Source organism: Rattus norvegicus, chromosome 4 (genome assembly GCF_036323735.1).
Source record: "Rattus norvegicus strain BN/NHsdMcwi chromosome 4, GRCr8, whole genome shotgun sequence".
Taxonomy (NCBI): domain Eukaryota; kingdom Metazoa; phylum Chordata; class Mammalia; order Rodentia; family Muridae; genus Rattus; species Rattus norvegicus.
In genome coordinates this window covers 180,938,534-180,966,449 of record NC_086022.1, presented here as the reverse complement: position 1 = coordinate 180,966,449, position 27,916 = coordinate 180,938,534, and the positions used below count along the sequence as shown (strand labels likewise).

At 46.7% G+C, this 27,916-nt stretch overlaps 1 protein-coding gene across 7 annotated transcripts in view; it reads left to right on the top strand.

Annotated features, from left to right (window-relative positions):
- Itpr2 (inositol 1,4,5-trisphosphate receptor, type 2) overlaps window positions 1-27,916 on the top strand; it is a 406,037-nt gene that overhangs the window by 198,912 nt on the left and 179,209 nt on the right. For all 7 annotated transcript variants that reach the window (XM_039108425.1, XM_063286748.1, XM_039108427.2 and 4 more), the window contains 5 exons: window positions 364-564; window positions 3,380-3,631; window positions 5,320-5,445; window positions 17,535-17,663; window positions 19,652-19,772. In XM_039108425.1, the coding sequence (XP_038964353.1) occupies window positions 364-564; window positions 3,380-3,631; window positions 5,320-5,445; window positions 17,535-17,663; window positions 19,652-19,772 (829 nt within the window). The remainder of the gene's footprint in view (window positions 1-363; window positions 565-3,379; window positions 3,632-5,319; window positions 5,446-17,534; window positions 17,664-19,651; window positions 19,773-27,916) is intronic.

The following is a 27,916-nucleotide window of genomic DNA, read 5'->3' as shown; positions in this document are numbered from 1 at the left end:
TGATGATGGGGAAGGTAAATATGGGAGCTGGGGTACAGGTCAGTGGTAGCTTGCCTAGCATGTGCAGGACCCAGCTCGTAGCCCAAACAAATGTTCAAGAGCTAAATACAGAGGTCGCATTAACAATGGCCTGTTAGGAGTGTGTTGGCAGATCTTGGGGCTGAGTGGGGTCATTCGCTATGGACGTGTGAGGACCTGGGTTCGGATGCCCTGTTCCCCCCTAGAAGCCAGGTATGGCCATGAGCGCCTGTAATATTAGTGCTCCGTGGCAGAGAAAGGAGGATCCCAGGAGGCGGGGGACTCATGCACTGTAGAGTGGGCGGTGATCTTGTCACAGTCACGTGGGTGCGCCCCTCTGCTCAGCTCCTGGAGGCGGAAACCATGCGGCACATCTTCATGAACAATTACCATCTGTGCAATGAGATCAGCGAGAGGGTGGTCCAGCACTTTGTGCACTGCATTGAGACACACGGCCGCCACGTGGAGTACCTGAGGTTCCTGCAGACCATCGTGAAAGCAGACGGCAAATACGTGAAGAAATGCCAGGACATGGTGATGACCGAGGTAGGTTCTCAGTCTGTGTCCTGTCAGCTTCGCATAGGTAGTGCTCACATGCACACGATCCTCTCGGAACAGGGGGAGAGATTACCAACCTGTGATTGGGAGGTTGTTGCTTTCATTATGACCTCGTGAGCACAGTTACGGTCTACACTATGTCCGTGAGAGCACCGATACTATTTACTCTGCGTCTATGTGAGCACCGATAAGGTTTATGCCATGACTACTTATGTAAGCACCCATAAGGCTTACGCTAGGACTACGTAAGCATGGTTACGCTTACGCTACGACTATGTGAGTACGGTTATGGTTTACGTAAGCACCCATAAGGTTTACGCTCTGACTACGTCAGCACCGATAAGGTTTATGCTACTGCAGTGAGTGAAGTGGCTTATGACAACTTCACAGATTTTCTTAAGAGTTTTTCATTTTGATGAGTAATGAGTTTGGGTCTGTTAAATAATGAGTGTTTTGTTTGTTTGTTTGTTTTTTTGGTCATTTAATCTTAAAAATGGTGTGTGTGTGTTTGTGTGTGTGTTTGTGTGTGTGTATGTGTGTGTGTGTGTATGTGTGTGTGTCTGTATGTGTGTGTGTCTGTATGCGTGTGACTATGTCTGTACGTGTACCATGTAGGTGCCTGTGGAGGCCAGCAGACGGAGTTGGATCCTCTGGAACTGGAGGTAGACATATAAGCTGCCTAATGTGGATGCTGGGAATTGAACCAGGGTTCTCTGCAAGAGCAACATGTACTTTTTTTTTTTCAAACCTTCGAGCCACCTCTCCAGCTCCTACAATGGATGAAACCTAATGCAGTCACAACTTATTTAGAATTAAACCAATTCTCCTATTTCTAAGTGTTTAGTAACTTAACAGAGTGATGGAGCACCGATGGTTCCTGCTCTCTTTCTGAATCCCAGGAGGGGCGCTCTCCACCACCATGATGGTTTTGAAGAACTCCATGTTTGTTAATAAGAAGTGATTGTCAGGGCTTTGTTAGAACAGTGGGAACTGGGTATTCTAAATAAGGTAAGAATTTAAGAAACAAGAATGGAGTATTCCAGCCGTCCACCCTACTTTAGATGAAGTTGATGTTGTGGATGAACTGCTTGCTGGGCACGACCGGGCTTCTTTGGAGAACTGGTGACCAGATGCTGGCCGGCAGCCTGTCCATACATCCACAACTGCAAGGCAGTTACCTGGAAGATCACGTTGGTCTGGGGAGATTTCCATCACTTGGTGCCTTCCAGTTAGAAATGAGAGATATCTCCATTGATTCCCCGTACCATGTAGAACCCTTAAAAATTAACCCAGCATAAGGCCTTGAACTTTTGCATATGAATTATTGAAGAAACGATGAAGAGAACGTACATTGTAAATCTATAAAATCTACCATTTAAGAAACCTGTCTTGGAGCTGGGGAGATGGCTCAGTCAGTATTGTGCTTACTGCCCAAGTATGAGGACCTAGGTTTGACATCCAGCACCCATGCAGGAGCCAGGCCCAATGACAGGTTCCTGCAATCCCAGTACTGGGAGGGCAGAGACAGGATAGTCCTGGGGCTTGCTGGCCATCCATTCTCTCTGAATCTGAGAAAGTAAGGTGGGAAGTGATTGCATAAGAGGCCGTCAATGTCTGGCCTCTATATGCACGTGAGTGTACACATACCTGTACACACACATTAGAACAAACATGGACACACACACACACACACACACACACACATGCACACACAAAAAAGCCATGGTTAGCTCATATTAATTATGTGGAATTTGATCATCACAGTAAGATCAGATAGAGAAATAAATAAATGGGCTCTTCCTATGACACTTATCAAAAAGAATGCTTTTGTGTATAAGGAAATATTTATAATAGCATATTAATATATAACCATATTTGGGCACATACATTTCTTTACAACAGGACCGTCAAAGCCAGTCAGTTAAGGGCTTATTGATTTAAATGTTCGCCAGTTTAAGTACAATAGCTAAATTGAAATTTATAAATCATTTGTAACCTGACCAAATATATCAGGTATCAGTAATAGATAATAGATAACAGTGTGGGAAATGAAATCTGCTACTGTCTCAAGTTCTCTACTAAAGGCACATTGCAAAATATGAGGAGCAGTCACGTCCTAATTGTCCTTACTGGATCATTTCTCAGCCATTTCGGCTCTGTTCTGTTCTCCGATGCCTTCTCATTAACTGAGGAACTTTCTAGATTTTTATAATGTGGAATACACCTGAAGCAATGTACAGCTGGTTACTTATGCACATTAATTGCTAAGAAGGTGAATCCTTTCACATTTTTTTGGTTCTTTTTTTCGGAGCTGGGGACCGAACCCAGGGCCTTGCCTTTCACATTTTATTGTTCACTTTTTATGATTTATTTTATTCTTAATGGGTATATGTATGTGAGCGCATTGCCTGCAGAGGCCAGAAGAGGGCGCCAGAGCCTCTGGTCCTCTGCAATGCCCTTAATGGTTAAATCATCTCTCCAGTCACCCGGCAACCCCACTTCCCTAGTTTAGTGAAAATAGTCTGAGGGCTTCAGATGCTTTGGCTTTCCTGGTGCTGGGATTACAGGTGTGCACCAGCAGGCCTGGCTGGCTCTGTGTTGTTTGATTCCCATCCCGTCTGAGGCTCTCACATCTCCTGCCTGGTTTCAACAGCATCAATAGCTGGTCACTTGGCATGTGGTTTTGACCGTTCCGTCCTCCCGCCTTGATGAAGTTCTGCTTTTGCAGTATTTTCTGCGGTTACCTGCAGGCAGATCAAGCCTTTAGAGATGTGCTACGTAGAGTCTCTTTTCTTCCTTTCAGCTGATCAATGGGGGTGAAGACGTACTGATATTCTACAACGACCGAGCCTCATTTCCCATCCTTCTCAACATGATGTGCTCCGAGAGAGCCCGTGGGGATGAGAGCGGCCCCCTGGCCTACCATATCACCCTTGTGGAGTTGCTGGCAGCGTGCACTGAGGGGAAGAACGTCTACACGGAGATCAAGTGCAATTCTCTCTTGCCTCTGGACGACATAGTGAGGGTGGTGACCCACGACGACTGCATTCCTGAGGTTAGCCGGCAGATGCCCCTCATCTGCAGACTGTGCTTTAGTTCTTAAGGCCCACCCCGATGTCAGACATCCCCACAGTAGTATTTATGGTGACGTCTCCTACTTAGTAGAGTACCTAGTTATGTAATCTACCAAGTTAAAAAGAGCACAAAAGTTTCTAGTTTTTATTCGTGCAGAGGGAAGACAGTTCCACTGACCAAGAACTACAAGTGTCTCTTAGAGTCTGCACATGACGGTGGTCTTCCAGGGAAAGGTTCGATTGTAGTTTCTGAGCGCTCATTCACAGTGATTGATTAGCAAGCCTAGGCTGGTCCTGCAGTTCACGTCAGACGCCACGGCCTCACCTCGCTGCACAGAACGTGTGTCTCCCTGAGAACATGCCCGTATCCTTTCTCAGCCTCTCTTCCCCTTCATCGTTCATGATTGGGGCAAAATACCTCATCAGAGGACGGTTATCTACTATCTATCCATGAGGCCTCCAGGAGTACACACTGCAGCGACTTCTTTCTTTTCTGCGACTATGGTACATTACGACAAATTTATAAATTTGTGCAAACCTCGAAAAGACATCGAACCAAAAGGAGTCAGGTCTCAGCCCGTATTCAAGTAGCCCTGGCCCACACAGCACAGTAGTGGATCCGAAGGAATATTTCTGTGGAATTGTTAGCACCTCGGCATCCTTCATGCCTTGGTGGGGCTGAGATGAAACGCACATGGGTGTGGTGGGGGAGAGGAATCCACTGGCTCAGTCCTTATCTGAGGTCCTTGTCTTGGTCATGTCTGATCCCGTGTTCTGTTCCTTCTAAGAGCTCTGCTCTACCTCACAGCTCCAATGGGGGTCTGATGGGCCAAAGCTTTACTTCCTCAGAGGTCAGTTCATCTGCATCTCTCGTGGGAAGCTGGCCGTGTGACTTGTGCTGGCTCTCATGCCTTCCCCCAAGAGGACCAGCTGGGAGGGTCATAGGTGTGCCGTAGTCACCACGTGGGTTTCTGAGGCAGAGCAAGCCTGTGTCCAGTGAATCCTTGCACCGTTTTCTAGTCGTGTCACTGGGTGCAACAGTCACTTAACATTTCCAGCCCTCAATCCCCACACTTTTACAGTCAATGTATCGCCTCCTGCCTCCTAGGACTATTAGAGGATTATGTTCAGTAAGATGAGGCATGGGAAAGGCTGAAGTGTTTCTTGGGTGGTGGACTTGGAGCTGCTGCAGAGACGCTCTGTGTGTGTCTCAGCTCTTCTGTGACCAGACTTGACGTGGGCACCCACCATCGAGGACGTTTTTCTAGACTTACATGGCATAGCAGGAAGCCCTACACCAGGAGAGCTGACCCTTGTTCCTATGGCTCTGACTCAGGGTCCAGGGGCCACTCTGGAATGACTGACATGATTTGTTTATATATACAGCCTTTTCTTTTGAGATCTTCCCAGTGTCTCAAGGATGGTAGGATGGCTTTGAGTAAGGCTCTTACTTTCACAGGAATCTCATGTCGGGGAATGGAATGCTAGAACACGGGCTCCCCAGGGCCAGGGTGGAATAGCTGTCAAAGAGGAAAAAAAAACACGGAACCCCACACATACACAACAAGGTCATCCCTGATAGTAGCCGACACAGGTGGCATTCAGTGGTGCAGAAGAGAAGGCAGTGGGTGAGAAATTGAACTTGCTTTTGTGTTTGAAACTTGCACAGGTAAAAATTGCATACGTGAACTTTGTCAACCATTGTTACGTTGACACAGAAGTGGAGATGAAGGAAATCTATACAAGTAACCACATTTGGAAGTTATTTGAGAACTTCTTGGTGGATATGGCAAGGGTAAGTTAAATCCTCTTCATGTGGATTCTTTAAATACCTCAGTATTGATTGGTGTGGGTTTTGACTGAGCGGTAAGTATCTAGATGCCTCTGATGTTTGACCATCTGGACTGTTAACGTACGCCTTCACTGGGTTCAAGTACACGCACCGTCAGAGCGTTCCTGTTTTACGTCACTTTTTTGCGGCCAGCTGGACGTCACCATACCCTCTCTTAGGCGAATCACAGCGAGAGAAACCATCCCATTTCTTCACCATTTAGCACATACCGTTTACGTTTGTAGCCAGTGACCTGTGGAAGCCTTGGCTCTGACCAGCTGCAGCAGACTTCTGAGTCCTTGAAGCAAAGGGGAATTTCTTGGCTGAGGATGGAGCTTAAGTTGCATGTGCAGGAAGATGCTGGAGAGATTGCAGATCTGCAGCTGCGGGGTTGCCTGGTGCCTGTAGCTGAGGATAAACTTGAGAAAGACCAAGGTCGCACTCTTAGTGGCACAGGCTACACAGCTAAAACGGAGTTTCATGTTTTTAAAACCAAAGAAAGCTGGAGATGACTGCCTGACCCAGCTATCCTGGGAAGCCCTCTTTCCACGTTCGGATTCAGAAGCCATTTGTGCTTTGCTTTACTGAGTTTGCCTAAGTGGGTGATTCATGTCATTTGTTACATAAAGTGTTATTTATTACGGAAAGGCTGCGGGAGAGACTTCTGGAATCCCTGTCTGCTGTTTGCTCTGACTCTCACACTGAGGCCGAGCTGACTGCAGGCTTCTTTGTTCTTCTTGGATTTTTCTTTTTCCTGCAAAGTAGGCCCCTTCTCCAGGTGGACATGAAGCCTGCTGCCCAGGGACAGACGCCTCCTCCCTCCAGAAAGGTGAAAGAGACACTGAAAACATTCACACGCAACCAAGGTAGCCTTCCTGACAGCTCCCCAGGCCCTGCTCTCCAGAGTCTGACTCAGCGTTTGGGAGACAAGATAATTTGAAACCAGTCTTAGGTGACAACTCATGGTTAGTCCTGGGCCACCCCAGAGAGCCACTGTAGTAGGTGTGGCAGCCAAGGGCAGGGACTTCAGTGGAGTTACTCAGACCAGGCAGAGGCACAGACTCTGCCTTTCTCTCACTGGCTTGCTCACTATATTGGGGAAAGTACTGTAATCACTCTGCCCCTGAGTTACCTCACGATAAATACGTTTTCCCAGGATGCAGCTGGCAAGGTAATACACATTAAACTCTTGGCACATGCTGCACTTAGCAAAGGGCTTGGTGGCGTTGCGTCATCATCAGGATCACCAGGGCTACATACGAGAAGGCTCTCGGGCAGTTTTAGGAACTTCCCAGAGATCTAAGTGACATAGGGACATTGCGAGCGGGAGAGACTCTAAGCAGGCAAGAGGCATTGTGCTTATGATTCCAGATGAGCATCAAGTTGGGCAGGCTTGAAGCCACATAGCACGAAACCAGGCATGTACGAAGCCAGACATGACAGGTACTAGACATGTGTGAAGTCAGGTATGCAGGAAGCCTGGCATGAAGTAAACCAGAAGCTGGACACGCATGAAACTGGGTATGCATATATCAAGGCATGCATGAAGTCAGGTATACATGAAGCTAGACATGCATGAGGTCAGGCATGCATGAGGTCAGGCATGCATGAAACCAGGTATGCATGAAACCAGGTATGCATGAAGCTGGCCGTGAGTTAATCTGGAAGCTGAAAATGCACAAAGCCAGATGCCTTAGTTATGGTTTCTACTGTAGTAAAGAGATGCCGTGATCACGGCAACTCTTATAAAGGAAGACATTTCATTGAGGCTGGCTTATAATTCAGTTCAGAGGATTAATCCATTGTGATCAGAGCAGGAAGCATAGCAGTGTGCAGGCAGACATGGTGCTAGAGAGGTAGCTGAGAGTTCAACATCTGGATCAGAGGGCAGCAGGAAGGCACACACACACACACACACACACACACACACACACACACACACACACACACATTGGGCTCGGCTTGAGCATTTAAGACCCCAAAGCTGATCAACCCCAAGAGACACACTTCCTCCAGTAAGGCCACACCTCCTCCAAGTAGTGTCACTCCCTCCCTGTGACCCTGTGGAGGCCGTTTTTATTCACACCACCACACCAGGCGTGCCTGAAGCCAGGCATGCATGAATTCAGATACTGTGAGGCCTGCATGCACACAGCTTGATATAACATGCTGCAAAGGAAAGGCATCAGACCCAGGAGCTAGCGGCAAACTTGTAAAACCCCAGAGAACTGATTGACGCCGGAGAGGCGCGAGGGAGAGCTAGGGAGAGCTAGGGAGAGCTAGGGGTGAGTTTTCCTGTAAGTTGGGAAGAGGGCACTGAACACTGCAGGGGTGCAGGAGGAGAGGGGTCAGGGTGACCTCATGTCCAGTTCTTCATGTTCAGCGTCTAATAACAGCATCTGAACTGTGCTTGACACACTTTGGTTTCATTTCTGCACAACATAATTTTTAGAGATTCCTATGTGGACTCTCAGTGGTTTTCTTCATGATAGTTTCTACCTTGATTTTACCTGAGCAGTTACATAGGGTAAGCTCAGTGAAGCAAAGACATGGTGTATACTGGGAGCCATAGGTCCTCCTTGCCAGGCCTACTTCGAAATTATAAAATCATGAACCTCGGGACTTCAGGATGGACTCATAATTTTGCTCCTGGAGTCCAGAGATGCGATTTGCTGGCCGATTCTCCCGCTTGTTACAGAGTCTGAAGGAAGGTTTCTACCACTGCCCACAGCAACTTCTCCAGCGTAGCCCTTGTGCCTCCCAGCGTTTTACCTGTGTCTCGTACGGGTCCTCTTTGGAGCCATGCCCAGTGTGCTGTTTCCACATCATTTGGATTCCCTCCACTTGGCCTGAGCCTACAGTTGTATTTTGGTAGTAGTTTGGAGAGCAGTTTATCTGAAAGACAGTCGAAGTCTCAGCTGCATAGTGTCTGCTCTCTCCCATGGCTATTCCCTGTGCCTGCTGCCTGCCAGTTCTCGGGGTTCTCGAAAAGCCCCCTGGAGCCTCCACTGTTTGTAGCCTCCATTTTCCTCTCCCTGGCCTTTATCCCTTATAAGGCACAAAGACCCAGTGAGACGGCTAATCCCGTAAAGGTACTTGCTGAGAAACCCGATAATCTGAATTTGCTCCCCAGAACACACACAGTGCACAGAGAGACCAGGCTCCAGAAAGTTCTTTAATACATTTAAAAATAAGTTTAAAAAGACGCATGGAAAGTCTTTCCTGAAAAACAGCTCTTAATAAGCGATGCTACATTGTTTCACGTGATTATCCTACGTCCTGACAGAGACGGGCCCATGAGCTGTAACAGCACACTGGGCAGTGGCTGAGCTGTTAGACCCAGGAAAGTCGCTGCCGTCTTCCAGGCCATTAATGGCAGCCCACTTTGATCTATGTCCTAATGCAGCTAAAATTGGTGCTTGCGGGGCAGAAATGCTTTTCTTCGTCTTGATAACTGATTGTTGTCGCGGTCAGGGGACTCAGGCCATTATCAGAAAGCACCTGGAAGGAATGGAAGGTAATCAATGCTGGTCTGAGATACAGGTTCAGTTTTTGAAGATGTTCCCAATTCTTCCTTCACTTTCAAAACCTTACAGAGACTGTACTCTGAGTAATGTTCTGACAGAACGAAATTAGGCCAAGAAATAATTTAGGATGTGTGCTAACACCGTGTCCCATCAGTCACAGCTTAACAAGACAGCAAGAGACTTTGTTTACAAGATAGATCACGCTGGCCCTTCCTCCGCTCCCTTTCCCACAGATCGAAGGAAGGAGACGAGGTAGGATTTCTATTTGCTCTAAAGCATGCTTTCCCATTGTTTTGGTTAGGTAGGATTACATATGATTATCGATTCTTTTAAAGGTTGAATTAGTTATTAATAAGAGTCAATTGAAAGTATTATTTGTAGGTGGCCCAGAACCTAGCATGGCGGGCACTGAAGAAGCATCCATTGTAGCTTTTATCCACCTTTGCATTCTCTGTAATTTTATTGATTTCTCCAAATTTTTTTTTCTTTTCTTTTTTTCGGAGCTGGGGACCGAACCCAGGGCCTTGCGGTTGCTAGGCAAGCGCCCTACCTCTGAGCCAAATCCCCAACCCTGATTTCTCCAATTTTTATGCTGAATTATGGTGATGGCGCCTGCCTGGGCCACAGGCTTAATATTGGACTGTTCTTAATGAAATGATACTCATCCTGTATCATATGCTGTGAGCCTGCCTGGGCCACAGGCTTAATATTGGACTGTTCTTAATGAAATGATACTCATCCTGTATCATATGCTGTGAGCGTTACATCACTGGTAGCATCTGTTCTAGTTCATCGGCTCACCCTGTACCTCCCCCTTCGTGTGTGATTGTGCACAGGTACCTGTTAACGTGTGCACGATGTGTGCGTGTGCCAGTGAATGCGTATGCACGGGTGCATGGAGGTTAGAGGTCAACCCAGGGTGTCGTTCTTCAGAAGTACTACTCGTCCTAGCTTCTGAGACCTGGTCCCTCAGAGTCTGGCCACGGACCCAGCTCTACTCGTAGGCTGGCTGGAGAATTCCAAGCACCCCCCTGTGTCTGCCTCCTCACATGTTCACATGTGTGTGCTGCCATACTGGGCCGCTCCCCCACTCTTCTTTCTTTCTAGTAGAATGCATTATGGAACTTGAAGCAAGGTCTTCGAGGTCTTTGTTCTTGAAAGGCATGCACTTTGCTAACTAAGCTATCCCTCTAGCTCCTTGAGTCCTTCATTTGTGTCCCCAGGGCTGTTTGGTCTGCCTGTCTCTCTCATTGTCTCTCCCCCATCTTTTTTGGTCACTCCCCAGCTGCTTAGCTGATCCCTCTGTATCTTCCCAACTTCCAAATACTGAGGTACGGCAAACCTTGACTTGATCCCTTCGCTGTCTACAAGCATTTGCTTCCTGGGATCAGCAACTCCCAAATTTTGAAGCCTGGGCCCTTTCTCTGACATCTACTGTTGAGTCTGGGTATTTTTGTATCTCTGTTTAGTTAGCTGTCTGGTGTCAGACTTCTTGTTCATGCTCTACTCCAGACCCGTCTCTTGTCAAGTTGTGGGCATCTGGGCAAATGGCAGCTCTGGAACCTACCTTCTGCACCCAGGCAGACATTTTGATAGCATTTGCAAATGCTACTTCGTACACCCTAAGTCTGACCCTTCCCCAAATACTGCAGGTTCTGAAATACCATAAATTTGGCTAGTTCTGAACTCTTGTATCATAACTGTCCACATCTGGAGGAAGAGAGGAGGAAATGGGTGTGCGTGTGTGTGAGGGTTGGGACAGGTCACCCTCCTTTGCTTAGACACCCCAACAACTTACTGCCTTTCTGTGCCTTCTCTTCCTTCTACATGACCTCTTGTCTTAGTCTCCCCAGAGCTGGCTCTCTATCCTGTTCACATGGTCTCCACGGTGATTCTCCAGACACTCCCATCTTAGCCCCTCTGCTTTCTCCTGAGAGGCCTGGTCCCAAGACTTTCCTTTCTCTTTGGTCAGATCCTGCAGTTTTTATTTTTCTCTCTATGGGGCCATATCTGACATAAACAGCTGAAGGGAGGACATGTTTTAGCTCAAAGCTTTGGAAGTTCACCCATTACACTTGGGAGGGCATGGCAGTGGAGGAGGAGGCTGTCCACCTTATGGCAGAGAGGAAGCAGAGAAAGGAGAAACAGAGGACATGAAACACTCCCGAGGGACATACTTCCTCCAGTTGGGCTCTGCCTCCTGATGTTACCTCCAGCTACAAACGAACCTTTGGACAGATATTTTATATTCCAACCTCAATACTCCATTCTTGCCCATCCCACAAGGCACTCAGTCCCTCTCTGAAGTATCCATAACCTTCATACTTTCAATGTTGTTCAGGAGTCCAAATTCAGAGGCTTCTCTGAGACCCATAGCTGTAAGCACACAGAGAATCAGTGTTGCACACTTCCAAGGTTCAGTGGTATGGGGTATAAGTTTCTATCCTGTAAGGTTGGAATGTGTGAATAGGAGTGTCCCAAAGACTGAAACCCATCTGGGCAAGCATGAATCCTGTAGCTGTGTATCTGTTCAGGGCATGTGGTAGTGTTCTGTGGATTCCCAGGGCAGGTGATCCCCCCACCCCCCGCCCAATATAGCTTTGCCATTTTATCCCATATGTCTTCTCTCTCCTGTTCAACGCTAACACCCCTGGGTCTCTAGAGAAGCTTAGGTTCATCCTCACAGCCTCTCATGTTGGCATTTCAGGGGCCGCCTGCAGGGGTCAATCAGACAACATGGTCTGACTTCCCCGCATTCTTTGAAATCTGGTAGAAGGCTTCACAGCTCTGTAACTTCTGCATGCTTCACGCTTACAGATCGGCATGGTTGAGGGCAGGGCCTGCTGCCGGCTTGAGCAACACCCAGGGGCCTGTGGAGTGTGAGTACGTCTGTCTCGAAGCGCCTGGGTGTCTGGGTGTGGTAAGGCTGGTGAGCAGCTGTAGAGATCAGGAGTTGTAGCCGCGCTCTCATCCTAAGGAAGTCTTGTAAACGTTGTACACTTTTACAACCTGAGGCAGTGATGGATGGATCTCTTTAATTTCCTGACATCCCTCAAGATAGCATTGTCCCCTGTGCAAAAGCACAGAGCATTAAAAAAAAAAAAAAAAACGATCCTGTTACAGTTCTCCCTCCGTTGCTGTGTGAAGTCTCTGACAAAAGCCATGAGGGATACAGTGCTTACTTCTGTTCTACGGTCCCAGCCTCCAGGACTGGGAAGGCATAGCAAAGGAACCAGTGTCACCGCATCCACACGCAGGAAGCAGTAAGGAGGCAGAGCTATAAAGACTGTGTCAAGTCTTAGCCTCTGTGACAACGGTTCTCAGCCTGTGGGTCTCAACCCCTTTGTGGTTGCGTATCAGATAGCCTACATATTTACATTACAGTTCACAACATTACAGTCAGGAAGTAGCAATGACATGATTTTTATGGTTGGGGAAGGGGTTACCATACCATGAGGAACTGTATTAAACGGTCACAGGGTTGGGAGGGTGGGAACCACTGCTCTATGATCTTCTTCCTCCACAGCGGGTGGCAGGATGGACAGGTGTTTGGATATGTGACCCTGTGAGGACATCTCTCATTCAAACTACAGTGGGCTCAAGGGCCTTCTTAGAAACCTCATTTCCCTTGCTCCTACTTCAAGTTGCTATTTTTTCCTTACCGAACTACACACTTTCCAAGTCTCTCTGCTCTGTTTCAGTTCCTACTTTTAAACTACAAATCAACCAACGTAGTCAGAAATAGCCGTGCTCTTGGCCCACATGCTGCTTCCTTTTGAAATTCACTACCTTTGTATTAAAGGGAAGAATCGTTTTCGCTCTTGCATTCAGGGTCTTCCGTCCATCATGGCAGGAAGGTGCGGCAGGCAGAGAGACCCTCACCATGTGCTCAGGGAGCTGCACAGAGGATGTCTCTCTTTCCTCTATCCTACCAGCTCCCGCCTGCGGCTTGATGCCGCCCACACGCAGGGAGGGGCTTCCTTGTAGTGAGCTGGAACTGAAGTGGAGGGCGTGGCACACACCAAGGGAAGAAATTTACACACGCAGAGAGGCAGCAGAGTCAGTACTCTGAACGGACATCAGCGGGGAAGCCAAGTCAGGTGTGCAGCGTGCTGTGCTGACAAATCCTGCTAGTAAGGCATCAAGGCTTCCCAGAGTGGTTCTGTGAGCTTGAATGGCTCACACATAACGGAACACATGAATGGGATGGTTACAGGAGGAACATCCAGTCCTATTAATAATGGGTGTCAATCAACAGGAACCTAGATGTACACATATATTTAGGAAATCTGAATGGGCAAATGCCTACGGTTAATCAGCTGTAGGCTCGTCTGTGGGGTCTTCTCTTGCTTAACGATTGATGATGCGCGAGGGCCCAGCTCCCTGTGGGCTGTGACGCCCATGGGCAGGCCGTCCTGAGGTGTATAAGAAAGCAGGCTGAACAAGCAGTGGAGAGACAGCCGGTAAGCAGCACTCCTCCATGGTCCCTGCTTCAGTTCCTGCCGCTGGGTTCCTGCCTTGACTCCCCTTCAGGGTGGACGGTAACCTGAAGGTCTTTATCAAAGATAGAAAGCAAACCGGGAAACAAGGCAAGGGATGTGAAATAAAACAACGTTAGGTCTCATTAAGATTGACAGGGATACTGGTAACTTGTATAGCAATAGTAATACAAGTTGTGTTCTAAGAGATGTGCGTAGGGCCACAGGGTGTGAGAAGGGGTAAGTGAGCACCCAGAGCTCACCTGAGTAATAGTAATAGTAATAATAGTAATAGTAATAGTAATAGTAATAGTAAGGCAGACGGTTACCAACCAGAGGCCAGGGAGGTCGGGAAGGGCAGCGTCCTGGGAGCCTGGGAGACTTGGGATCCTTGAGGTAGAGCTGTGGAGGTCGATCCACAGCACTGGTGAGGAAGCAGAGGAACACGGATCTGTTCTCGTCTCTATAATTGTCCGCACCTCCAGTTAGCTGCAACCAACCACAGCACGAAGGCAAGAGCTAGCTGTGTTAACAAGGGCTGGCCTGCGTGTCCACAGAGAGTTCTGCCACTGCATTCCAAATTTATTTCAGAGGAAGAGCTGAGCGTGCAGCAGGGGGCCATCTCCACAGTCTCGCCTGATGGCTTTACCTTTGAAGAGCAAGCCACGGAGGTGAAAGGCAAATCAATAATACTGTATAATTCTTTATAATCATCAAGTATATGAATGAATGGATGAATGAATGAATGATTGAATGAATGAATTGATTCAAGGAAACCACATAAAACCCCACAGGAACAAGATAACTAAAAAATAATTTGTAATTTTTGATAATATAGTCCTCAGTTTAGTTTCAGAAATAGATTTAAGCCTGATGGCCGACAGAAATAATACTAGCTTTTCCAGTGAGAGGCCGGGTAATGACACCACATGGGCATACATTATAGGAACAATGTCAGGTCATCATATGTAAACACACGAATACTTTAAAAACACATGTCTCATACATAAATGGCTCATGTCATTCTGAGCCATTTCCCACCGTTTTTTTTTTTTAATTAAAGAGTAAGATTTAAAACCGGATAAATATATGACATATCTATTAGGTTTTTTTTCTTCCTGATGAGGTTTTCAAGGCTTTAATAAGAATAAAGGCTTCTTTCACTTCTTGGCTACCCTTGGTAGGGCGAGTGAAGGATGCAAAGAGAGAATGCTGGTTTCCCCTATCTTGGAGAGGAGTAGGTCCATATGCTGTGGTAAACACAGGCTTTTCATTAACCAGACATTAGAATAACGCCTTATCTAGATAATCTCATTAATCCACTTACTCATAAGGGGATCTCTGCCAGTGCCCAGCTCCAGGCAATGAAGCCCAATGTGTGATAAGTCTCGAGAGGCCCCCTAACCCCCACTGCACGGGCTGTGCCTGGACAAAGTCCATGGGACTCGTGTGAGAGCTGGGCTGCTCCCTGCTGAACAAAAGGGCAATTTTAGCCCGTCAGAAAAGTTCAGTGTTTGGAAGATGCTTCAAGAAGTAAAATCCTAACTGACGTCTGTCATGGGAAAGTCAGTGTGGTATCAGTTCTGGGCCAGGTTAGATTTTAATTCTCAGTTCGCACAGCCCAGAAATACAGCCTCACCTAACGTGAACAGCGTGAGAGTTAGAGCCATGGAGCGGACTCACCGGTTTCAGAGACACTTATGGCAGTTCCCTCTTACGTCTGGTTCCACTCCGTGTAGTCACGTGTCGGAGGTTCAAAAACAGGACACGGAGAATTCCAGCAGTAAATAGTCATACCTTTTAAATCCTGAGGTGGTGATGCTGTCCCACCTCCTCCATCCACATCCAGGGTGAGCGCCACCGCTTTGTCCCGCCTTCCCATCGTGAGTGTGCTGCCCTCGTCTTAGTCCTGTCATCGTAGGGCTCTTGATCCTGGGTCAGCTGTCCTGCAGTGGCTGTGTCCAGGTAGTCCCTGATTCAGTTAGTCACAGACCCAAAACACAGGCGCGGCGGTAAGGGCAACTCACATGTGCCGTTGAAAATGCGTATGGGGCATCTTGTAAGTAAGAAGGTGAATGGAGTGGGGGAGGGGGAGAGAAAGAAGAGACATTCACTTACATCCACTCTTATTCTGATACATCACACTTTAAAAATCTGTGTTATTATTAATCCATTTCTCTGCAACGTTTGCAAATACCCTGTCATAGTTGCGTACGTATATCTGATAAAAACATTGTATATGGACTTGGTGCTTTCGCTGTGGTAGTGGGGTCATTGCTGTGGATGGGTCATTGACTGCCTTGAATATTGTATTCATGTAGAAGTTGTTACTTGCTGGAACAGTGGTAAGATTCCATAATTAGATATAATTTACTTCCTTTGATTAAAACTATTCCGTTTCCCCAATATGGCCTGACAGTGTAAGGTATTCCGAAAGCCTTTCTGTTCTGAGGACGTTGTATCAGTGTGTGTCTCAGTGGAGGAAGAGAAAGCCTTCACAGAAGGAAGGGGTTAGAATGTAAGCAAACCCTGTCCTCATTCCCCTGCACGGCGCACATCTAATTTCGGTACGAACCGCCCGTTTTCCAAGCCAGGAACTCTGGAACCCATGGTTTGAGACCGGACTTTTTCTCTTTTATGAATTCCTGTGACAAGTGTTAGAGAGGTATCAAATTAAATCACGTGTGCTCGCTCTTTTGATGCAGTGCCTTATTGAAAAGTCAAATGTTACTGAGGAATGTGGGTCGCCCAAGGACGTCTGGAACACATGGCCACCATCCCTGGCCTCTCACCCTTTGTCCGTCTTTGTTTTCTTTGTCTGTCCCGGTTCCCAGCTTTTCTCACACCCTCTGCTCTTCTCTCTTCTTGTGTCCGGATCTCCTGTGTGTTTTCAATCAGGACCCTTCGCTTTCGCAATTCGTCAGTCAGACATTTGGAAATGCAGTTTGGCAAAGGGCCTCGTTTAGTGCGCTCTGAGGAATGGAGCAAGGGAGGGTGCTTTGGTCCAGCCCCAGCTCAGTCCTGGATCAGAGCAAGGGAGGGCGCTTCCGTCCAGTCCCAGCTCCAGCCCTGCCTTTGCCCTCGGCCTGCAGAGGCATAAACCGCGCATGCGCATGCCGGCTTCTCAGAAGATAGGTGCATAAGAGAGTGTGGGAAGGATTTAGATTTACTCCCTTTATTTTTCTACTGTGTGAACCTCTTTTCCTACTTCTGTGATCAGTCGCCTAAGTAGAAGCAACTCAGAAAGGAGGTGCGCTTGTCTCAGCTCTCAGTTTTAGGGTACCGTCTTTGTAGAGGGGAAAGGATGAGAGGCGGTAGCTGCGTGGTGGGCTCACTTGTGTAACTGGGGCTCCTCCTCTCACACCTTGGCCAATGGGAAAGAGGGGGACAGGAAGTGGGTGGGGCTTCCAAACCTCCAGGCACATCACAGCCAATGAGACACTTCCTCTAACAAGGCTCTAAGTCGCAGGCATGTCTGATCCATTCACGGCTACTGGGACCCAATATGCAAACATTATGCATATATATATATATATTTGTAAATTGGTAGCACAGGTGTGTAGGGTAAACTTCATAGATGACAGTGTCTTCCACCGTGTTGGGCACACCTCCACATTCTTCAACAGCAATGGACCAAGTGTTTGAACCTGAGCTCGTATAGAGGACATTACACACGCAAATGTCAACACCTCCCATGGGTTCCTCTCATCTGGTTATGCGCACAGTGGCCCTTTTCTTCGGCGTCCTCTCCATGAATGCATGCGGTTTCCATCAAAATCAAGCTTGTGGACCAAGGGAGAGGTTGGCGGGCAAAGATAGAGAAAACGGCAAGTTAACCCAGGGCCCAGAGGCGTGAAGGGCATTGGAGGCTGAAATGACAGAGGTCTATGGGGGAAGCTGCCAGAGATGGAAGTCTTAGTGGATTTGGATGAAAATCTTTCCATCTGAAGCAGCTTCACAAAGTATAGAAATGACTGTGGAGAACTCCACAGGCAACTTTTAGAAGGTTCCTCCACCAATGTATAGACGTACTTTTCTTTCTCCCCAGGTCTGCAACACCACCACGGACCGGAAACACGCAGACACCTTTCTGGAGAGGTGTGTGACAGAGTCAGTCATGAACATCGTGAGCGGCTTCTTCAACTCGCCGTTTTCGGATAACAGTACCAGCCTCCAGGTAGCTGAGCCGAGTCCTCAGCTGTAGGACGCTTACCTCCCATGCCTGGGATGAGTGGTAGTCTGCTAGGAAGGCCTTTAGGACACCCTGGAGAGTCACCGTGTCCTGTGCTACTCAGCACTGTGCCTCTCTCTCACTCAAACTTCATCTTAGCATTAACTTACTCACGGTAACGCAGGGGAATGGGTTTCACCGTGGCATTTTACCTGTAGGCGCGGCTGCATCTTCTCACGTTCTGCGCGCCCCTCTCTTCTGTGGTCCCCGAGTTTTCTGTGCATTTTCGTGTTTCTCAGCCTTTGCAGCTTTGTCTGTTCTGACTCACTTTGAAATTTATGCTTTAGCAAGAAGTCCAGTTTATACATCATTTAACCAGGTTGACAGATGATGGTTCCATCTACCCCACCCCCTGCCCTCTCTCCTACCCCGCCCACCCTCTACCCCCTCCCTCCCTCCTATCCTCTCTCCCTTCTTGCTGCTCCCCCCAACCCCAACTTTATTTTCCACACAGAGACCTCCTCTTGCAGTTGAATCATTTCCCGATTTCCAAGCAGTGCCAGACACTTCACCTCTGTCTGTGGAGGATTCCACCGAGGAACCTTGAGATAATGGCTGATGGTTCAGGTGGACCTGCACCCGGCGCATCTGCTGCCTATTAGTAATTTATCTTAATGTGGGCATATTGACATTTTCACACAGGCCTTTATAAAGTATTAAAAATATTTATACTTTTCAACCTTATTTAAGACCCACAGATAAGGAAACAGTAAAATACATTGTGGTACATCTGCAGGGCGGCTTCTTAAAACTCATGTTTCAAAGGGAAAATTAATGACCAACAAAACTGTTTCTCAGCGTAGCGCCACAGAATTGCATTAAGCATTATCTAGTTCCGTTTGTGTAAAGAACACACGTGCTCAAGCCTGTGTGTGCATGAGTTCTGACCTGCAGACCCTGCCAACCTTCAATCAACAATATCAGGAAGTAATTGTCCCGAACATGTACTAGTGTAACAACTCTTTACAGAATACCTACAGTTTGTTAGGAATTGTCAGTTGGACCACAGATGAGTGCGTTTCCCGTTTGGTGTCTCTTTCTGTGTCTGTTGGGTGAGCGATGACATCTTTAAGAAATTGACATTGAGTTTCTCCATAGTGAACATGGTAGTGGACCTCTGTCAGGTCCAAGACAGGTGGACCCTTGAACTTGCATTTTTTAAATTAAGAATATAGTTAAAGGGCCAATGAAGGGGCAGAATGATTGTTGTGAAAACAAGGGCATGAGTTTGATTCCCCAGAACACGTGTACAGGCCAGACGCCTAAGTTGGTATGTCTGTGAAGGGTCAGAGACGGGTGGACCCTGGTACTCAGAGGCCATTCAGATCTAACCAAAACAGTTTCAGGTCCAGTGAGAGATCCTGCCCACCAAAGTAAGGTGGAGAGTGATAGAGGAAGCTAGCTCAGGTCAGCCTCTGGTCCACACACATACACAGTGCACACACATGCTGCACAGACACAGTGCACAATACTGTACACACACAGTGCACACACTCTGCACATACTGCATACATTCTGTACACTATGCACACATGCTGCGCACTCTACACACAAACTTTGCACACACTGTGCATACACACTGCACACATACTGAATACACACACTGAATACACACACACTGCACACACACTGGGCACAGATACTATGTACACACATTGTGTACACACACACACACACACATACACATACACAAACAAACAAATATAATGAAAACCAAGTGACCGATTTTCTTGCCTGACATGTCATTTTGACACAGGGGACATTTTTCTCAAGTTAGGTACTTGTGAGTGGCATTGAAGCACACAGCACTGTGTGGCACTTTATTGTTTGGTCCTGTTTGCTGAGGTATAGCTCAGCTCCCTCCTCAGTGGATTGGGGGCTTAGCGGCACCGTGGCTTAGGGTCACAGAGTGACCATTTTCCTTTCATTTCCAGACCCATCAGCCGGTCTTTATCCAGCTGCTGCAGTCCGCCTTCAGAATTTACAACTGCACCTGGCCCAACCCAGCCCAGAAAGCCTCCGTGGAATCCTGCATCAGAGCCCTGGCTGAAGTGGGTAAGTCACCGTGCCCGCTTTGACTTTTATACATGTCTTGAGGTGACTGGACTGTGGCTGAGAGCTGAACAAGCAGCCTTCCCGCCTAGAGCCTCACAGAGAAATAAACCAGGGAATGTCGTTTCCGTCTGTTGCAGAGCCGTCTTATCTGTTAATGATGGCTGGGTGCTCTTTGCACGTTCTTCTGGCGATAGGCGTTTAGAGTTTCTTTAAGCGTTCCGATTTGTGTAAAATCGGTATTGCTTAAAGGTCTATTGCACACCGAAGGCTTCGAGATTATAACTGAAATGGAGGCAAGAGATTTAAACGAAGGGGATGTGAGTGTAAGAATGTTCACAGATGCTCTAAGGTCTGTGTGTAGTTGTATATTAATGATTATATGAAAATCTGTGTACAGTAGGTGTTTGTGTGTGTTGCGTGTGTGAATGCAGGCACATGCATATACAGCACATATGTGGAGGTCAGAGGACAATCTCAAGCCTTAGTCCTTGCCTTCTATCTTTTTTCTTTGAGACAAGGTCTCTTTGATGTTTCCTGCTGGGCACAGGCCCATGGTTTCTTCTGTCTCTGCCTCTCACCTCACTGCAGGAGGGCTGGAATCCCAGCTGCACACAGCTGCATGGGGCTTTTTGTGGGTTCTTGAGAATCAGATTCAGGTCCTCAACTTGCACCTTAAGCCCTTAGCATTAAAATGGTTTTAGTCTCTCCCTAGTCTATGACCTGACTGCAATGAGATCGTAGATTAACAAGACTCAGCTGTGAAAAATCAGGTATAATCCAGGAATATCAACCGATGACTAGCCTTCAGCTAACAGTAATATAATTTGTCTGGGGAATTAATTCTCAACCAGAATCCCACCGCCATGTGGACCCCCGCTTCCCTGCGAGGTGCTGTCTGGGAGGGAGCACAGAGCACTGAACTCTCTGATGCCGTCCTCCCTGCAGGCCTTGTGGCTCTTGGTGCCCTGCTGTGGCTGTTGCTGGGGGTGGGGCTGTTCTCCTCAGTTCCTGCACAAGCACTGGGGTGCTCCACCCCTGAGCCCCTTCCCTGGTTCTCCCATATTGCGTAAGTTAACGCTTAAGCATTAATTCGTCCCCTGTATTTTGAGCTGTATGTTTTCCACACTGTGTTTATGGTTTGTGTTGTGATCTGAGCCTCTGCCTGTATCTTGTGTGACTCTGTTCCATGACTGTCGACTGTCACCTATACCCCCTAGGCTGGCTGTCCCTGTCCCTCCTCATTCTCTGCTAACTCTGCACTCAGCCCTGTGTGCAGACTTTCAGCTCCATTGTGGGCTCCAGGGCTCAGGACCATGGCTGGTTTCCATGCCTAACTTCACTCTGCTCCTCCCGAAGTGTTCAGAACTGAGAGGCTCTGCAAGGGAAAGAACACACAGAGGGGGAGAGACTCCAGCACATGAAGAAAGCTATGCCCAACACCCCAGTCTTTATCTTAAAAAGATTCACAGAGCATAGTGTTTAAATGTATTTATATAAAATGCTAACACCTCCCAGTGCTAGACTGATCAGCGAGTCCTTTTGTTTGTTCATGCTTTTGACATAATTTCTGAATTTTTTTAATAATATATTGCTTTTGAAGTTATAATATAATATCAGTGGAGGGTTTTGTGTGTGTGTGTGTGTGTGTGTGTGTGTGTGTGTTTTACAAAATTAGGAATTATATCAACCACTAAAAGATACAATTGAAAGAAACAACAAATAGTGTTTATTTTCATATAGCACATGGCCTTCGCTCCAGATTTTATTTCTAGGTTTTACTTCCTGCTCTCCCACCTCTCTGTTCTTCCTGCTTTAGTGCTCAGCAAGGCACTGGGAACTGATGCCACTTGGTCCTGCACAGCACTTAGAAATCTCAGACAGAGTCAGGCACAGGGTACACACCTGTCATCCTAGGAGACAGAGTCAGGCACAGGGGCACACCCATCATCCTAGCTACATGGGTGGGTGATGCAAGAAAATTGCAAACTCAAGGAGACATAGAGAGCCTTTGCTGCAAACTAACGAAGGTTCATGAATTAAGGAAGGCTGGGGACTTCATGTGTGTTCATCATGTAAATGTGAACTTAGAGGTGTTCACAGTGTACACAGATCAGTTATCTCATGGCAAGATACTGGAGCCATGGCCTTAAACTGTCACCAAAAATACACTTGCTTAAGTACATCTTTAAGATTTTATTTTCTGCACTAGGAAAAGCTGAATGGTTTTGCAGAAAAGCCCAGTTCCTTTTTGTGTGCTAAAAGAGCACTGTGATCAGAATATATAGAACAGTTCTGTCCAGATCCTCAGTTGGGAAAGTGATGGGAGCTGGTCTTCAGAGAGGTGTCTCAGCTTTATCTACATGAGGCTGGCTGTCTTCTTCCTCTTCATGTTGGTCCCTTCTGTCTTGTGCTACACAGTTACCTTCTGTGGGGATGCACACCTGTAGCCCCATCATTTGGGAGGTAGAGGCAGGAAGATTAGGAATTTAGGTCAGCTAGACTATATATTATGAGCTACGTGAAGCCATATCTCAAAAAACAGCAAAAATATTTTTGTTAAAATTTCTTCACGAAAGCCAAATCTTTCTGTCGTTCCCACAGTGGGCTCTTTTCCTTGCGGCCTATACTTCCCTCGTGGTTTTTATTTGATCTCAGCTGATGCCACCACAATCATAGCTCTTATCTCATTAGGTTAGAGAAACAATAGCTATCATCAGCTTGTCACTCCAGCTCAGGGGATCAGATGTCCTCATCTGGCCCCATGCGCACTGTACTCACATATACAAATCCAGACATGTATACACACAAGCCGTAGTCAAAAAACAAAATAAATCTTAAAAAAAGATTCTCACGGAAAGATGATGTCATATAATATCATATATCATGACGTGGTCACATGATCACAACACCATACCATCATATCATATATCATACATCAACATGTCAAATCATATCATTATGTATCACATTTTAGAATTATCATATGTCATTTCATTTATACCATTGTATCATATTGCACCATGATCATATCACATATGTTCAGTAATATATGATATCTTCATTGCTTCATGTATCTTGTCATATTATATCGATTCACATATCGTGTCATGTACCCTTTCATACTGCTCATGTACTGTTGCATAATATCACATTATATTGTATATGATATATATCATCATCTATCACTGCTTTAGATTGTATTCTATCCTATGTTATCATGTCCTTTATATGATCATACATTATACTATTTCATATTGTTATATAATATCACAGATCATGCATCACATACCATCATATATATCACCATATATTGCCATATCATATCATATATCATATATTGTATATATCATCATATTTATCATGTTAAATATTGTACAATTACATATTATTATGTCACATTATGTCATATATCACATACCATCATATATCACCTCATTAGGTTGTAAATTCTCCTATCCTGTTATCATGTCATATCATAGCATCATATATTATACTGTTTCATATTATTATGTCACATTATATCAGACACCACACACCATCATATATATCACCATATCATATCATTATGTTGTACATCAAATCTTCATGCCACATAATATCATGTCATTATCATATTATACCCTAATATACCATGCCATCATAACATTCATTTATCTTCATCATATAACATACACCATCATGTCATGTTCTATTATCACCCATTGTTATCATCTGTATGCATATCATATCGGTTCATATCACACCATCATCATATATCACATCATGCCTTATAATCACACCATATCTTCATATCATAGATCAATATAACATTTCATATCATATCACGCCACTGTATACCCTATCACATCATGCGGTATCAGCATATCTTCATAGTTCATATTCAGTCATGTGGTTCAGTCATCTGTGAACATATCTTCATATCATAAGACTTCTTCTATTTGAAATCTCTTTGTTTCTCACTTCTTTGCTGCTTGCTTCTCGTTCAAAACGGAGACTCTGGAAACAGAGACTTTGACGTTTTTGTCATCAGGGCCTGGAAATCTGGCCCTGATAAGTAGGATATAAGGTGTGTTTGTGACTCTCTCGCCTGAGACAAAACTCTCCACAAAAACGTCCTAAGGAGGAAGCCCTCCGTGAGTGTCTGTGGCTGATGTTTGGAGGGCACAGCCCACTGTGGTGGGAATGGCGTGGTGACACGTGTGTCTCTAGCTGTGGCCACCAGAGCCTGAGGCAGCTGACCCCTCCCACCCGCAGACAGGAAGCAGAGACATGAAGACTAGTGCTCAGCTCACCCCTTTTTATCCACTCGGTGACCCCCACTGTTGGGCTGGGGCCACCTCGGGCACAGTGGGTCTTCCTTCCTTGGTCAGATGTGTCCAAAAGACCCTCATGGACGCACCTAAGAATGTCGCTAGGTGTTTCTAAATCCTGCTAACGATGAGATGGTAACCATCGAATAGGTGTATGTTGACTTAGGAAAGTCTGTGAACTCTGGGGACAGTGCCTTGGCTAGTTTCAAAAGGCAAGGTGACAACAAATTTGGGTTAAAGATCAAATAAGCTTGCATGTGATTCTAGGATCAGGCGCCCTGGACCCCAGTGTAAAACAGAACGACTTCCTATGTTCTAGTGAAGGCTGCGGTTTCACAGACAGAAAGGGACTGAGGGAGGCAGAGTCAGGACACGGAACGGACCAGCTGTTTTCAAGTTCCTTTCTGTATAATGGGAAAGCAGAGAGATATTCACAGCACGACAGGGCTGGTTGCTGCGAATCTCTGTCTCTCTCAGAAACTGGCCTGTTTCTGAGCCCAGTCCTTCTGATGAGGTCAGGTTTCCTGAGACATCAGGCAGTCTCCAAGTACGGCCTCCCATGAAGTCCAGCCATGGTGGGGAGGGGGAACCTGTGTGAAACTTTACAGCTCAGATACACAGTCATTTCTGCCTCAGCTTTCTTTCAAAATGCATAGCAACACTGAAACTTGGGACAACTCAGACATTTAAGAATCCATTATTTAAGGGGATAGAGGATATGTGTGTAAAATATGGCGCGTTCTGGGAACAGCACATGGTTATAAAGCCGTTTGATGCGTTTGTGAATTGGTGAACACATTTCTTACGAACGCAAATATCAATTGCGGTTTACATGTGTGAAATGCCTGTTTCTCAAGTGCTCTCAAAGTACCGTTAGCTCAACCCGCTGTCATCCAAAACCCTCATCACAAGGCAATAAGGAGACTGCAGACCCACTCACTCAGCCCTGCCCTCCCTGCAGGCAGTAACTGCTTGCTAGGTGCTGAGGAAGGGATGTTAAGGCTACAGGGATCTCCACATGCACTTGGTTAGACACCGTTCCCCAGTTTACCTGTTCATGCTTCCAGGACGCGCATCTACAAACGACTTCCGTATCATTTCACCCGGGAAAGAATTCTGCCCATGTGTTTCAGAGGTGGCCCATGATCTGCAGGATTAATATTGGGGAGCTGCTTGGCCATGCCTTCAGTTTCCCGTGTGGAGATCCCATGAAATGTCTTTACAAATGCTCTGCCTCACGAACACAAACTTCAAGCCAATCCTTCTCAAAATGAACGACGTATTAACCCTTTAGAGGGCCTGCCTTAAATACATGTCTGTTTTCGTCCACCAGGGGCCTTTTAGCGGGTGTTTCGGGAGTTTGACATCATACAGTCTTGCGATTATGGCTTTGAATCCTGGTTATTGGCTCAAGGGGAGAGGCTTGCCTTCTGTGTACAGAGTTCTGGCTTCCACCCTGGACGGTGTGAAAGAGAGATGCCAGAAAACCAAATGCTGAATCAAAACAAAACAGCCCTCCTAAACTCCATTGTTTTACAAAACAAATTAAACTGGAGTGAGTTATGACACATCATACTGTTTTATCAATTTAGCTGATCGTTTAATGATTACTCATTGTCTGGAAGGCATTGTAAATCCACTCTATTAAACCCTATTTTCTGCTCCCTGTGAGATTCCAGGGTGTTAGAGGTAGGTGAGCCGTGCAGAAAGCAGAAATAGGTGTAAGGTATAAAGTCAGGTTCCCTGTCTGTTAGGAGGTTCCGGCGGCCTTCCCCAGGTCTCGGAGCACATGGGCAGCCTGTGACCTTTGCAGCTTGATGCCGAGAAATAAATGCACGTGCATCCCTGTGGTTCCGCATCCTTTTGTGTGACTGTAACTGACCCCATCCTAAACATCTAATGTTTACGGCCACCTCTAACGTGAAGAAAGTAAGCAGCTGGGAGGGGACCTTCTGTGTTACCCCGTGACGTTAGCACACCAGCATGGCCAGGGAACGCCTTTGTCCTCGGCACCGTGCTTGGATTTTGCTGATCTTAGTAAAAGTATTGCTGGGGTTTCAATGTGGGTTTTCTCTTCCATGTGTGAGGGAAAGAACTCTTCATCATGATCTAGTCACCGGTATTTCCTTTTCAATGAAGGGTCACATCTGTGATTTGAGTTTAACCCTTGTGTATTAAGTGAGCTCTGACTATTTGGTGACTAATTTTCTTAATTTTTCATTGAGACGTATGTTCCTTATGCTCCGTCTTTTAGAGAGGCTCTCTGTGGGTCTGGGACTTGACAAGTAGGTTAGGCAGGCTGGGCAGTGAGTCCTGGGTTCTCCTGTCTGTGCCCCCCGTGCTGGATTACAAATGCACACGGCCACGCTTGTCTTGTTCTGGAGGATGGACTCGGCTACTCTGCTCCTGAAGCACGTGCTTTACTAAGCCATTGGCCCAACCCACCTTTTTTAAGGTTTAATTTCATTTTCAGAGTAGCTTCTGTCATTCTGAGGTGGTGTTTAGTTCTCGGAGGATTTCCACGGTTTGGTTTGTCTGCATCTTTCTGGAGTTACTATTAAAAGCCTTGAGCTCCATGGAAGCTATCGTGGTGGCCCATGACTGTAACCTCTGCACTCAGCAGACGGGGGCCATGAGGCTGTGAGTTCCTCCTGGCTCACAGAGAGGGAGATGAAGAAAGGGGACGAATCGGGAGGGAGAAATGGGGTGGGGGGGGTCTGACTTTGAGGCATTTACTAGGATTCATTTACAGACAGGATGTCTGTCAGGCCTTCCACTCTGACTCTGAGGCGGCCATAAGAAGGTGTGCTTTGCTCAGGTTGAGGGTTAGTGGAGCACCCGAGGGGTAGAGTTGGAGCACCACACAGGAAGCACACGTTCATGCTTTCAGTGTTCTTCCTATTTAAAAACCCCCGTGGGTTGGGGAAATAGCTCGGCCAATGGAGCGCGTGCGAGAGTTCCGGAGTTCAGCATGCAAAGTCACATGAAGAGTTCTGGCATTGTGAGTGACGCGTGCCTATAATCCCAGTACTGTCAAGGCAGAGATAGGTGGATCCCCTGGGGATTACTCGCCCAATTCCAGGCTCAGGAGAGAGGCTGTCTATAAAAATGAGGTGGAGGGGTTGGGGATTTAGCTCAGTGGTGGAGCGCTTGCCTAGGAAGCGCAAGGTCCTGGGTTCGGTCCCCAGCTCCGAAAAAAAGATCCAAAAAAAAAAAATGAGGTGGAGTCAGTAATTACAGGCCAAGTCATCTTCTGGCCTCCATCCAGGCATGTGCACACACATGTGCCCTTGCACAGGTGAACACACACATACACACATGCACACACACGCACACACATGCACACACAATGCACAGTGCGTGCACGTACAGGAACATGTGCGCGCGCGCACACACACACACACACACACACACACACACACACACAATCAGCCATGGATACTTGTGTGAAGAATTATCCTGAGGACTTTGTGCCGGAGAACAGGTGCAGCTCCCTCCCACGTCTTCCTCCTCCAGCTCCAAGCTCCAGCTGTTCTGGTTCTGATGGGCTGACAACCAAGCACATTTCCTAATTAATGCTTGCTCTCCCTGCTGCCTCTCCCCCATGCCTGTCACCGTGTATATCTAAGCGTTCTCTGTGGCACCTATCACGGAGCTACATGTGTTTTCAGAAGTCATGGTCTGGCAGACACCGTCAGTGACTCCAGCTAGTCAAAAACGTTCACAGAACACACGATTTTTAATGAATTATAATTAGAAATAGATTTTGATTGCATCCTAAAGTCCCCCAAAAGACTTGTCATATCCAGGAAACTTTTAGGATTTATAAGTCTA